The 12,941-nt window shown below is 68.1% G+C and overlaps 1 protein-coding gene and 1 pseudogene across 1 annotated transcript; one reads left to right on the top strand and one right to left on the bottom strand.

The window, feature by feature from the left end:
- Positions 1–1,327: 1,327 nt before the first annotated feature.
- LOC104141954 (ammonium transporter Rh type B pseudogene) lies at positions 1,328–2,749 on the top strand (annotated as a pseudogene).
- A 3,699-nt stretch (positions 2,750–6,448) lies between these two features.
- Positions 6,449–11,973, bottom strand: C18H20orf204 (chromosome 18 C20orf204 homolog). Its single transcript, XM_068912759.1, has 6 exons — positions 11,891–11,973; positions 8,308–8,442; positions 7,994–8,056; positions 7,691–7,843; positions 6,647–6,826; positions 6,449–6,500 (listed from the first exon to the last, which is right to left on the bottom strand). The coding sequence occupies exons 1-5, from the start codon at positions 11,891–11,893 to the stop codon at positions 6,683–6,685; spliced, it is 498 nt and encodes a 165-aa protein (XP_068768860.1). The 5' UTR covers positions 11,894–11,973; the 3' UTR covers positions 6,449–6,500; positions 6,647–6,682.
- Positions 11,974–12,941: the final 968 nt, after the last annotated feature.

Genomic DNA, 12,941 nt, shown 5'->3' on the forward strand with positions numbered 1-12,941 from the left:
CGGGGCTGGGGCAGGTCCCGCGGTGCCGGGGGGGGAAAGGCGCTGCTCTGCCCGCGGGGACCCCCGCGCCGGCCCCGGCGCTCGCTCTTCTCCCGAGCGCCGGCGGGAGATGGCTACGGCTCCGCGTTTCCTTGGGCAAAATATTCCCGGCGGTGCCACTGCTTGCTACCAGCAACCCTGGCTTCGCGGCAGGGAGACCGCTCGGGACGTCTCTGCTGCCGGGGCCGCGACAAGGCACCCCGGGGTGTCACCCCCGCAAGTCTGTCCAGCTCGGCCGACCCCACCGGTGCCTATAGGGGCGGATGGACACCGGCCGACCCCTCTGCAGGCCCCGGGGTCCTTCCTTCGAAGCACCTCCTCCTCCTCCTATACGTTGCCCTGATTTCCAGCGTCTTGGTGTTGCAAATGGCCGGGGAGGGTTTGGCAAAGGCGCCGCTCGCGGATTATTCAACAATTGTTTCCCATTTTGCGCCCTCGCCTGCCTCATCCTCCAGTAACAATGACGAAGAGCGGCGCGGAGCCAGCGCCCGCGGCAGGGGTGTTGAGATCAGGGACAGCACAAAAATATCTTCTCTCTGGAACAAATATTTACCAACCCTTCTGCCTTTTGTTCTTGTGGTTCTCATATTTTTTTTCCAGACATTCACTGGCAAAATGTCATATTAAACAGCAACCCAGAAACTTCGGGGTAGCTGCTTGGCTGCTCTGGGCTTTGTTTTTCTCGCGCGCTAATTGTTAATGAATTTCCAGCCATTCACGCCAGCGCAAACCTGTGAGAAAATGATCTTTGCAGCCCGATTTCGGTGCTTTCCGGGGCTTCGCAAAGGCCGGGCGGCTGCCGAGCCGAACGGCCATCATCCCGGAGCGATGCCCGGGCCGGCCGGGCAGCTTGGCGGGCTCAGCGGGGCCACGCGCGGCCCGTCGGCGCCAGCCGCTCACGCCGCGGCCCCGGGGCTCCCCTCAGCCCGGCGCTTCTCCTCCCTCTGCCCGCCGTGGGACATGTTTCTTTTCTCCCTTCAAAATCTGAAAACCCTCGCGCCCACTTCTTACGGCTGCCGAGCGAGACAGCGCGGGTAGTTCATGAGCGTGGCGTTTAAACGGGGGGTCGGGGTGGAGGAAGTCTTGTCTTCTGAACATTGACTTACATCTGCAGTTAAAAATTAACCGGGCCAATAAAATCACGAACGTGACAGCGCAGCAGAACTCAGCCTCGCGTGCTCCCGGCGTCCGGCCGGGCTGCGTCCCGTCCCGCCGGAGGCGCGCGGCGCGTGGCTAGCCTCGCTGGCTGCTTGCTTGCCATCACCTCTCTCCCACGGAGGCCGCGGTGATGGCCCCGGCAGCGCCCGACCACCTCCGCTGCCACTTGCCCATCTCCCTGGGGCTCTTCCAGGGCGCCCTGCTGCTCTTCTTCGCCCTCTTCGTCTCCTACGACGAGCACACGGACGCTGCCTCCCAGGCGTTGGATGCCGATCCTGGTGCCAACCAGCTCTACAGCATCTTCCCCCTCTTCCAGGACATCCAAGTGATGCTGGTGGTGGCCCTGGGCCTCTTGCTGGCTTTCATGCCACGCTACGGGCTTGGCGCGCTCGCCTACAATTTCCTGCTGCTCAACTTCTCCACGCAGTGGGCCCTGGTCCTGCAGGGCTTGCTCTACCACTTCCACCACGGCAAGGTCCACATGGGCCTCCACAACGTCCTCACGGCAGAATTTGCTGCGGTGACGGTGCTGATCTCCGTCGGAGCCGTCCTGGGGAGAACCAGCCCCTTCCAGCTCCTTCTTGCTGCCTTCTGTGAAATCCCCATCTACCTCGCGAGCGAGTGGGCCATCATAACCCGCCTGAAGGTCCTTGACGTGGGAGGGACCATCACCATCCACATCTTCGCTTGCTATTTCGGCCTCGGCATGTCCAAGGCTCTGTTCCAGCCAGGAAAGCAGCTGGGGCATCCCAAGGAAAAACCAACTTACCAGTCCGACCTCCTGTCCCTCACAGGCATGCTCTCCCTCTGGGTTTTCTGGCCCAGCTTCGTGGCTGCCCTTTGCCAGCCAGGAGATGCCCAGCACCGGGCAGTGCTGCACACCGTCCTCGCCCTTAGCGCCAGCGCCCTGACCACCTTCCTGGCCTCCAGCCTGCTGGAGAGCCGCGGCAAGCTCAGCCTGGGCCACCTGCAGAACGCCAGCCTCGCCGGAGGGGTGGCCATCGGGGCGCTGGCCGACATGATGATCACGCCGGCTGCCGCCTTCGCCCTGGGCAGCCTCTCCTCTTTGGCCTGCGTCCTCGGCTTCAAGTTCCTGGCACCCTTCTTGGCGAGGAGACTCGGCCTCCTGGACCAGTGCGGCATCCACAACCTTCACGGGCTGCCCGGCATCATCGGCGCGGCGGCCGGCGTGGTGGCCATCCTGGCGGCCTCCGAGGAGACCTACGGGCACCGCTTCTACCAGGTCTTCCCGCCCCGCGGGCCGCCCGGGGGCAACGCCAGCCTGGCGGCATCCCGGCCGGGAGCGGAGACGGGACGGAGCGCCTGGGAGCAGGCTCTCTTCCAGGCGGCCGGGCTGGGGGTGGCCGTCGGCGGCTCCCTGCTCGGCGGGTACCTGACCGGCGCGCTGCTCCGGCTGCCCGGCCTGGCCCAGCCGCCCCGGCAGCTCTGCTTCGACGACACGCTTTACTTTAAGACCCTGGATCCGTCGGAGACCTCGGAGCCGGGCAGCGCCGCGGAGGAAGCCCACCTGGCCCTGAAGGAGGGGGTTTAGACACGCCGACGTGGGCACCGAACCCGGCCCATCCCCGTGCCTCGGGCAGCCCAGGATTTTCCCTTCCTCTGCCCCGAGCTCAGCTGCAGGGAGCATCCGTCCGCAGGGAGGGAGGCGCCGCGCCGGCTCCCGCTCCCCGGGAACCCTCTCCCCGAGGCGCAAAGCCGAAGGGGCCGGTGACGCAGAGCCCCCCGGGGCTCCCGCCGCCCCGAGCCGCCGCCGCCGCCGCCTGCCGCCGCACAGACGATCTCAGGGATGCTCGCGGGCTCCGGCCGGGGAGCTGAGCCGGGCGACCCCCCCAGCGGCCCGGCCGGCAAGCCGCTTCCCAGCCCCGGCGGAGGAGAGGGTGCCGAGCGGGCTCCCGCCGGCCGTCGCGGGGTGCTGGAGCCGCGGGGGGCAGGATGGCGCACGGGGCCGGCAGCTCGGGGTGGGGAGGGGGGGGTCGCAGCCTCGGCAAGCGGTAATGGACAGGAATGATGTGCACACGCGTGCACACGCGTGCACAGCGCCCCGGGGACCCCCAGCTCCCCGTGGCAGGGGACGGAGCCGCCCTCGGCCCTTTGCAGGCGCTGCGCCCAAGCCTGGAGGTGCCTCTTAGCAGCACCCAGCCCCGAGCAGCGGGGGCACCCCCGAGGGGACGGTGCGCGGCGGCCGGCCCCGGGCTGGGGGCTGGCGGAGGCCAGAGCCGGGACCCCCCCCCCCAGCCTCCCGCCCACCCTCCGGGGTGGCAGCGCCGTCCCCGGGCGCCCCGGCGCGCGCAGGCTGCTCGGCAGACGCTGCCGAAACCCAGCGATGGGGTCGGGGTGGGGAGCGGGCACGGCTGCGCTGGGTGCGCCGCCCGCGCCCCGCTCCTCCAAAACCGCCGCTCGCCAGAGGACGGAGCAGTAAAACATTAACCAGAGCCCCTAGCGTTTATCACGCCGTAAATCTGCGCTTTCAACAGCTTTACGAGGCGGCGGGGAGCGGGGAGAGAACGAAACGCTGCCGTCGGCGGTCGGGGGCGGCCCTCGGCGCCCGCCGGCGAGCCCCCGGCCCTGGCCCCGCGCCGAAAGCGTCCGTCCCCTGCCCTGGGCTTTGCACCCGGGTCCCGCAGCACCGGCGTCGCCCGCCGGCCCCCAGCAGCCCGTCGGGGTGCCGGGCTGAGGCACCCCGGGTCCCTCGCCACCCCCCCGGGGACGGCAGCCAGAGCCCGGGGGGGCCGCCCGGCGGCGCGAGGGCGGGCGCCCGGCGCGGGGGGAGCGGGGCTGTCTTGCAGGCGGCGGGCGCTGGAGCCCCCCTGCCCGGCGCGGGCGGCAGCGCGCCGCGCGGCCCTCGAAGGAAATGCGCTCACTGCCACGTGCTGCCCGCCCGGGTCTGCCTCGCTGCTATTTTTACTCGCCTTTGCCGGCCCGTTTCCTTTTTCCGGCTGTTTTGCAGCGATCCCACCGGCGCTGCGACCTCGCTTCTGCCCTCCCTCCCTTCAGCCCCTTCCTTCGCTCTTTCCTTCCTTTCCATGCGCTCATCCCCGCCGCCGCGCCGGGCCCCTCTCCCCCCGCCGGCATCAGCCGCAGCCCCCGGCGGGGGTGGGGGTGGTCCCGGCCGGCCCCGCTCCGTTTGGGCCGGGAACGGGCTGCCGGCTGCGCTGGGGGGGGGGGGGGGGTCTCGGCTGCAGCCTCGACGCGGGAGCTGCCCGCAGGCCAAGCGGGGGCGATTTCGGGAAGCTGGTGGTGTTGGAGGTGGGGGGGGGGTGGCTGACCCCCTCGCCTCGCCACCCCCTCTTCCCTCTATTCAACCCCATTGAAACCGCTGCCTGCGTGTGATCTTTTGTTTAGGGAAAAGGGGGCAAAAAATAAAATGGGGGGGGGGGGAATCCACCAAAAAAACAACAGCAAAAAAGCAAAAGGCAAACGCAAGCACCGCTGCAGAGACCCCCGGCGGCGGCAAGGGCGGGAGGGAACAAGGCAGTGCCGGCCCCCGGCCACACCGGGCTCGAGCCCCCGCGCTGTGCCCATCGGGCTGCCCCGGCGCCCCCCGAGGAGGAGGAGGAGGAGGAGGAGGGATCGGGAGGAAGGCACCGGGGCGTGCGGCAGTGGGTGCTGCTTGGGGAGGGGGCACAGGAGGCCGGCGAGACCCTGCAAAAGCAGCAGCCCCAAACCAGGCTTCCTGGGGTGCACCCACCAAACTGAGGGTCACCCTGGGTGCACATGCTAAATCAAGGGGTGCCAGGGTGCACCCCGCTAAACCGAGAGTCAACAGGATGCACCCTGCTAAACCGAGGGTCACCCAGGGTGCATCTGCTAAACTGAGGGGTGCCAGGGTGCACCCCGCTAAACCGAGGGTCACCCAGGGTGCACCCTGCTAAACCGAGGGGTGCCAGGGTGCACCCCGCTAAACCGAGAGTCAACAGGATGCACCCCGCTAAACCGAGGGTCACCCAGGGTACACCATGCTAAACTGAGGGGTGCCAGGGTGCACCTCGCTAAACTGAGGGTCACCCAGGGTGCATCTGCTAAACTGAGGGGTGCCAGGATGCACCCTGCTAAACTGAGGGTCACCCAGGGTGCACCCTGCTAAACTGAGGGGTGCCAGGATGCACCCCGCTAAACCAAGGGTCACCCAGGGTGCATCTGCTAAACTGAGGGGTGCCAGGGTGCACCCCGCTAAACCGAGGGTCACCCAGGGCACACCATGCTAAACCTAGGGGTGCCAGGGTGCACCCCGCTAAACCGAGGGTCACCCAGAGTGCACCCTGCTAAACCGAGGGGTGCCAGGGTGCATCCCGCTAAACCGAGGGTCACCCAGGGTGCACCCTGCTAAACCGAGGGGTGCCAGGGTGCACCCCGCTAAACCGAGGGTCACCCAGGGTGCACCCGCTAAAGCGCGTGGGAATCGCTGACCCCTGCAAGCCCCCTCCAGCACCCCCAAGGCCCCCGGCCGAGGCCGCGGCCAGCGGGACACCCGTGGTGGCGGGCCACGCGGGGCGGGCGGCCCGCTGCTGCCATCTCGTGTCCTCCGCCGCCGTCCCCTGCAGCCACCAGGCTCGCGCCCGCTGCAGCCACAGCGCAGCCCGGACGGGGGGGCACCCGCAGCCGGACACGGGAGCGCAACAGGCCGGGGGGGGGGGGGGGGGTCGCGCTGCCCCAGGCTGATGGCAGCCGCCGGGGGTCCCGGCTGGGGGACGCGCCGGGCACCTGCGACATAAAGCAGCCGGAGGCTTTCGGAGAAGGAGAGGTTTTATTTTGCGGCTCGTGGGGACGACGGCCCGGCGCGGCAGCCAGGGAGGGCACGCGGGGTCCCGGCCCCCCCACCACCGCGTGCGCGCCGAGCGGCGCCGAGCTTTCGCCACCCTTCGTGCCGCCCGCTCGCGGCGTGCTTAGGGGCGGTGGCAGCGGCGGGGACCCCGCGCTCGCTCGCCCGCGGGCAGGGGCCCGCTTCGCCCAGAGCTCGGCGGTTACGCGGCCCGGCCGCGCAAGGGGGACGTTGGTCCGCACCCGGGCGCCGGCCAGCAGCGAGCTGCAGGCGTGCAGCGGTCCAGCGCCAACGGGAACCTCAGACCGGTGAGCCAAACCCTCCTCCTTACGCTGGAGGAAGGGGCAGGGGCTGCGCGGCCCGGGATGGCAGCACGGCGCCGGTTAACGTCTCTTGCTTTTTCCAGCGCTTCCCCCTCCGCTTGCCGCAGCGTCTGCTTTGCCAGGCGCCTTCGGCAGCCGTCCTGCGGCGAAGGAGCCTGCCGGCCCCCAGCGCCTGCGCTGGGCCGCCCCCCTGGGCATCGCTTCAAACGAGAGGGCAGGACAAAGGGGGCACCGACTCAGCCGACTCCGGAGTCGCAACGTGCCCCAGCTTTGGGAAGAAGACCCCCGCGGCCGCCAAAGCGGAGGGGCATGGCTCTCCGAGCCGGCGGCCCCGAAAGCCCGTTACCTGCTGGGCAGGGCGAGGTGCCGGGCGTCCCCCCACCTACGAGTCCAGGCCGGGGGAGCGGAGGGCGTAGAGCTTCTCCCAGCACGTCGCCAGCCTCGCCGCCTTCCGCGCCAGCTCCTTCAGCTGCTTCCGCCGGCGGCCGGGCCCCGGGCGCCAGGGCTGCGCCGCCGCCGGCAGGCTCTGCTGCCGAAAGGACCCGCCGCCGTTAGCCAGGGGCGCAAAAGCCACGGGGCTGGCGGCGGCGAGGACGAGGTCCGGACCAGGCGGCCCTGCAAACCCGCTGCCCGGGCGCTGCCGTGCCAGCCGGCCCGCGCAGGCTGCAGCGCGCCCAGACCCGCCGCGGCCAGGCTCAGAGGCGCCTCCATCCCCGTGCCAGGGACCCTCCGGTTCGCTCCTCGGGCGAGAAGTGCCCTCCGAGAGGACGTGAGCGCGCGGCCGCAGCCTGGGAGGTGGCACCGGGCCGCCCCGGGGCTTCCCCCGCCGGCTCAGCAGCTGCTCGCTGCTGCCGACGGGCGACGCTTGCGGCTGGGGTTTCCCCGGCGCAGTCCCGGGCGCACCGTCCAAGCCCGTTTGCAGACCAGCCTCGCGGGGGGACACCCCGCTGCTTGCCCCCGCGCCCGTCTCTGCTCGGCCCAGAGAGCGCCCGAGGGCGAGCGGGGGCAGCGGGCGAGCATCCCGCCGGGCCCCCCACCCCGGGGCGGCCGCTACGTCGCGTGCCCGGCCTCGGCCACGCGGCCAGGCTCCACGTCGGCACCAGCCGCAGCATCGCGGCCCCGGGGCGGGCGACAAACTGATGAAAACCCACCAGCCCGTCCCGTGCCGCCACCGCCGGACTTCGCTCCCCGGCCCAGGGCCCGGCGGTGTAAAGCTCGCGCGGGGTGTGCCTTCGCCACCCCCGGCCATAAAGCAGCGCAGACCTTCACCCCCAGCGCGATGCCCGAGGGCTCGCGGCCGGGAGAGCGCGCAACAGGGCAGGCGCTGCCTGCAGCCCGCCTAGCAAAGGGGGAGCCGCTGGGGCGACGGGCACGGGGCCGGGGCTCCCACCTTGCAGATTTTCCTGCAGTTCTGCCTAAGCACGAACTCGGTGTTTCTGGCCACCTTCCACGCCGCCGCCTCCTCGGGGCCACGCAGGCTGCCGCCCGCCACGTCCCGCAGGGACATGCTGATGTTGTAGATGGACAGCAGGATCTTCTGGTCCTGGGAGAGACGGAAGCAAGCAGCCCCGGGCGGGGAGGGGGAGTTCAGCGGCTCTGTCATGAGTTTGCTGGGGCTCAGCCCGCACAACGTCCCACCCCACCACCGCCGCGGGTCTCCCAGCCCTCTGCTCAGCCCGGGGCCGGCGCTCACCTTGTCCGAACGGCAGGCTGGCCCAGCTCGGCTGTTCCTGCCTGCCGATCCGCTCAGGTTCTTCTGGAGAAATAAAGCAGGAGAAGGTCAGGCGCCCCGAGGGGCTGGTGCCTGCGCGCGGGGCTGGTGCCCGCGCGGTGCCGGCCAGGGACGCGAGCCCCCACGAAGCGCTCCCGGCCCTCGCGGGGATCGCCCTTCCCCGCGAACGGCCCCCCCGCAGGGGCCAGCCGGGTCCCTTCGCCCCAGGCCAGCCGCGATGGCGCAGCCCCCCCGGCTCGGCAGCGTCCCCACGAACGGGGATGACTTCCGCTCACCAGGTTCTGGATCTCGTGGAAGATGACGGCGCGGTACTGCCGCAGGATTTTGGCGATGCTGCACCTCTTGCCTCTGCTCAGCACGGCGACGACCAGGAGGAGCAGAACAGCGCAGGAGAGGGCCCTGGGGAGAATCTAGGCAGGGGAGGGCGCAGCGTCGCGGGGAGACGCCAGGAGCAGAGGCACGGCTCCAGGCTCTGCCGCGAACCCCTTGCCACGAGCCTGAGCCAGACCCTGTTCGCCACCTCCCCGCTGCCTCTGCCCCTTCCAGGCAGGGCACGCGCAGCAGGGACAGCAACCACCTCCTCTCCTAGAGGACATCCCACCCTGCAGAGCCATCTCCTCCTGGAGCAAAGCCCCTGGGCGAGTTGCTCCGGTTGCAGCCCGGCCAGGCAGCGCTGCCGCAGCGGCTCCGGCCAGCGGAGCCCAGCGCGGTGCCAGCAGCCCGCGGCTTGGCACAGACGTGGCAGGGGACCCTCTGCCCCCTGCTCCACCACGTCCCCGCGTTTGCCTGCTCCCTGCATTGCGGTCCAGAGCCAGGCGCTCAACCCCCAAAATCCAGGGGCAGCTGACGGACGTGCCCTGCTCCTGGAGGGGGGAGCTGCCTCGTCCCCACCAGGCAGCCGGCACGGCTCCAAGCTGGCGCTTTGTAAGCGCCCGTGGAAAGGGACGGTCTTTGCAACGACGCAAACGCGGAGCGAGGACACAGCCCTCGCCGGGCGGTCGCTCAGCGTTTCTTCCCCCTCCTGCAAGAGCCCCCCAGAAGTAGACGACGGCAGAAGCGGGGAGGAGAGGGCCCGCGCAGCCGCCTGCTGCTTTCGCCGGCGCGTCCCGGAGGCCTCCGTGGCCCTCGGCACCCCCGCCGGAGCGGGGAAACCCGAGCGCTGACGCCTGAGCTCGCGGCAGAGCGCAGCAGCCCCGGCCAGCGGTCCGGCAGCGCTGGGAGGGGGCGGCGGGACCCTCCGAGGGACAAAGACGAGTCCAGGTGCTTTGGCGAAAAGCCAGCAGAACTGGAGATGACCGAGACGAGGGACATCTGAGCGTTCCCGCGGCAGCGGAGCGAGGACGGGAAGCCCTGCATCTGCCGGGAAGGGCTTGACAGCTCTCCACCTCTCCTGCCCCTGCGCCGGCTGCCAGCGCACCTGCAGTGCTGGGGGATGGCACGGCGCTGGGGCCCATCCTGGCACGGCAGCTCTTCTATCGCCTCCCGCTTTCTGTAGGAGCCCAAACCCTCCCCTGGGCTTCAGGTCTGAGCAGGCAGAGAGCAGCTCAGCTCCTTTGGGAAACGCAGCCCTGCGCCGCAGCCAAGCGTGCGCGAGAAGGAAGGGGGCCGGCGGCCGCCCAGCTCCCCGCTCCCCCCCGGCAGGCCCGGGCCAGGCAGGTGGTTTCCAGTAACGGGGATGATTTCAGCTACATTTTGGAACTTCCCCTCCCCTCTTTCCTTCTGGACCTTGGTCCCTTCTGCACCTGGTGCCAGCATCCAGCCGCCGCATGGCGCGGCCCACGTCTCCGGCGGGCTGGCTGCCGTTCCAGCCACGCCAGGCGCTCGGGCTCAGCCTTTATCCAAGGCACCAGAACCGAGAGAAGACCGTTCTCTGCCAGATGCAAGGCGCTCAGCCCTCTGATGGAAACCTAGAGGGTTTGCTTTTAAAATCCGCATCCGTTCCACGCTGCCCACCTGACAAAGGGCTAGTCCTGCCTCCAGGAGGGTCAGGAAACCTACCCCTGCCCTCCAGCTCCCGGAGCGCAGCAGGAGGGACAAGAGCTGAGCGCAGGGCAAAAGCCAACATGCTGCAAGTCTACGAACCCACAAACAGAGAAGTCGTCTGGGAGCAGAAGCGCACCGAGCAGATTAGCAAATCCGCATGCAACCGGTACAAATCCCACCGGGGTCTTCAGCTTTCTTAAGAAAAATACACCTTCCTGTTGGCCGGGGCTGGGCCCCGTCCGAGGGGCCGCGAAGGGCGGGGGGAAGAGAAGGACTTTGCTCTCTGCAAACCTCGCTGTGGGAAGAGATCTTGCCCCAGAGATGATTCAGCACAGAACCGGCAGCATAACCCTCCGAGACACAAAACGAGAACGTTGCTTCCATGAGGATACCCCGTTCAAAGTCTAAGGGTTGCTCTCAGGAAGCCTCCGCTGCCGGCATGACAAGGCCATGCAATTTTACTCAAACCATTAAGTCAGGAATGACTTCCCTGAAGTGGCTTATTAAACAATTGGGACCAAATTCCAGGAGAAAGCACACCACTTAGAGCATTTCCAGGCAGCCAGGCCTGGCACCGAAATCTCAGTCTTTAACATGTGAGGAAGCGCAGCCTGCAGCTGAAAGAGCACAGCCAGCAGCTGGGACAGGAGCTCCGAGGGCGCCGCCGGTGCGTCCCACAACCGGCGCGACAGCGACGGAGCCTGCAAACCCGAGCCCTCCCCACCGCGCAAGGGAGGGAAGGGGAGTTCAGGTGCTCGTTTGGGGTTATTCCCCCCCCCCCCCAAATGTTCTCATCCCTGCACCAGCACAGACCACGTGGGACTGGTCACGTTGGCTATCTGCCCTCCGGGGCTGGACACATCCCCTTCCACAGGAGGACCAGGAGGGGCTTGCAGTGAGGAGCACGGCAGGAGAGCACGGGTGCACAACGGGGCACAGTCGCAGCCTGCTCCGCTTGGCAGGGGAAGCTAATCTCTTCCCCCGCTCTAATCCTCCAACAAATACAAGGAGATAAGGGAAATCACTATCATTGATAGAGCAGTTCCTGGTGGCACCTACGCTAGCCTCAGCCACCCAAGCAGCAAGGCGTAAAACCTGCTGCCTGCACAGGAACCCCACCAGGGTCCCCGGGTCCCCCTAGCCAGAGGGACCCGCTCAGGTCAGGGGCACCCTGTCCCCTGCACCCTCCTGTCCGGAGTGGCCCTGCTGCTAACCCAGAGCCCCAACACCAGCCAGAGCCGTTGGGCAGGATCAGACCATCCATTCTTCGCTTTGGGGATGAACAACGTTCAGCCCAGCTAGGTCCTAGCCCCAGCCCAACCCCATCCCCTGCCAGACCAGCCCTCTCCACTTGGCTCCACACCCCGTCCCAGCCGGACTGGTCCTCCCAGCTAGGCCAGCCCCCTCCCGGCCAGGGCAGCCCCTTCCCCCCCCCCCCCCCCGGTCCTGAGCCCCATTGTGCCTGGAGCTGCCCCCCCACCCCAATCAGGCTCCCCTCCCTGCCAGGTCCAAGCCCCATCCCGAGTGGTCCGAGCCCCTTCCCTGCCAGGTCCAAGCCCCTTTCCAGCTGGACCAGCCCCGTCCCAAGTGGTCCGAGCCCCTTCCCGGCCAGGTCCAAGCCCCTTTCCAGCTGGACCAGCCCCGTCCCAAGTGGTCCGAGCCCCTTCCCAGCCAGGTCCAAGCCCCTTCCCAGCTGAATCAGCCCCATCCCGAGTGGTCCGAGCCCCTTCCCGGCCGGACCAAGCCCTGTGCCAGCCGGTCCGAGGGCCGCAGGGCAAGCGCTGTCCGCGTGGGCAGGCAGCGGGGCTGCACCGCTCGCACCGGGGTGGCGTGGCCGAGGGGACAGGGATGGGGCAGCGGCCCCGGCACACTCACCATGGAGCCCCGCGTCGGCTCTCGGGGCAGGGGGCCCGGCCGGCCCCACCACGTCCTGCTCCGCCGCCACCGCTCGCGGTTTGAACTTGGCTCCACGAGCGGGGCCGCGGTGGGAGGGGACGGGCCCGGCCCGGCCCGGCCGCCGCGGGGGGGCACGGCGGCGGAGCGAGCCCGGCTCCCGCTCGCCGCCTCGCCTCGGGGGCGGCCGCCCCAAGGGGAAGCCCAAGGCGCTTCTCCGGGGCTACGCGCCGGGAAAGGAAAGGCGGCACTGAGGGAAGGCAGAGCCGGCTCAAGGATTCGCGCCTGCAGGAGCGGGCGGCTGCAGGACACCCGTCCCGCTTCGGCCGAGAAGAACCGTGCCTCAAGGTCGGGTACGGAGGCTCCCCCTTCCCTGGAGGGCCTCAAACAAGCGAGCAGAGGGAGCACCACACGGCCCCAGCAATGGGAGGTGAGACCCGACGCGTGTCCCTGTTCGGGAGCAGGGCTCGAGCGTGTAAGAGCAGTGCTGCCGCCGTATTTCATGCTGCAAGAAGTACGCCGAAGCCCCAGACCCAGGCCACTGTGAGTTTCAATTTCTGTTAGCGTGCATTTTAATCACTGTCATTTTAGATTCACTTTCAGAGACTGCTACTAACCCAGCTTAGCGCTTCTAACTGCATGCCATGCCTTAAGAGTCAGTCGCTTCCATTTACAAGAGTCCAGTGCAAGATCCTTCAAATACCATACATGCTGCACAACACTGAGTTTCCCATACATTCAGCCAAACAAGAAATTCCTGTTTCCCCTCTGGGCAAGTAGAATTTGAGCAAGGCACATCCCAACATTGGCATATCAGTGAGGGCGCTGAAAATAGTGACCTGACTCAAAAGTTTTAATCATTTTCATACAGGATGCAATGAAAATCAACCAAACAGCTATAAGGCAACAAGGTTCCACTGAAACGTGAAGCGCGTGCGTGTTTTAGCAAGAGATAATTCCAATACTTGAATAATCCAACTTTTCTTAGCTTGGCAAACGTGAATAAGCAGGAGGCTTCTGAACAAGGGGAGCG

This window comes from Struthio camelus, chromosome 18 (assembly GCF_040807025.1).
Source record: "Struthio camelus isolate bStrCam1 chromosome 18, bStrCam1.hap1, whole genome shotgun sequence".
NCBI classification, from domain to species: Eukaryota; Metazoa; Chordata; class Aves; order Struthioniformes; family Struthionidae; genus Struthio; species Struthio camelus.

Coding starts and splice junctions, on each gene's coding strand:
- C18H20orf204 (XM_068912759.1), bottom strand. Junction 7,844..7,993: donor CAGCCTGCCGTTCGGACAAG/GTGAGCGCCGGC, acceptor CGTCTCTCCCAG/GACCAGAAGATCCTGCTGTC. Junction 6,827..7,690: donor ACTGCAGGAAAATCTGCAAG/GTGGGAGCCCCG, acceptor TTTCGGCAGCAG/AGCCTGCCGGCGGCGGCGCA.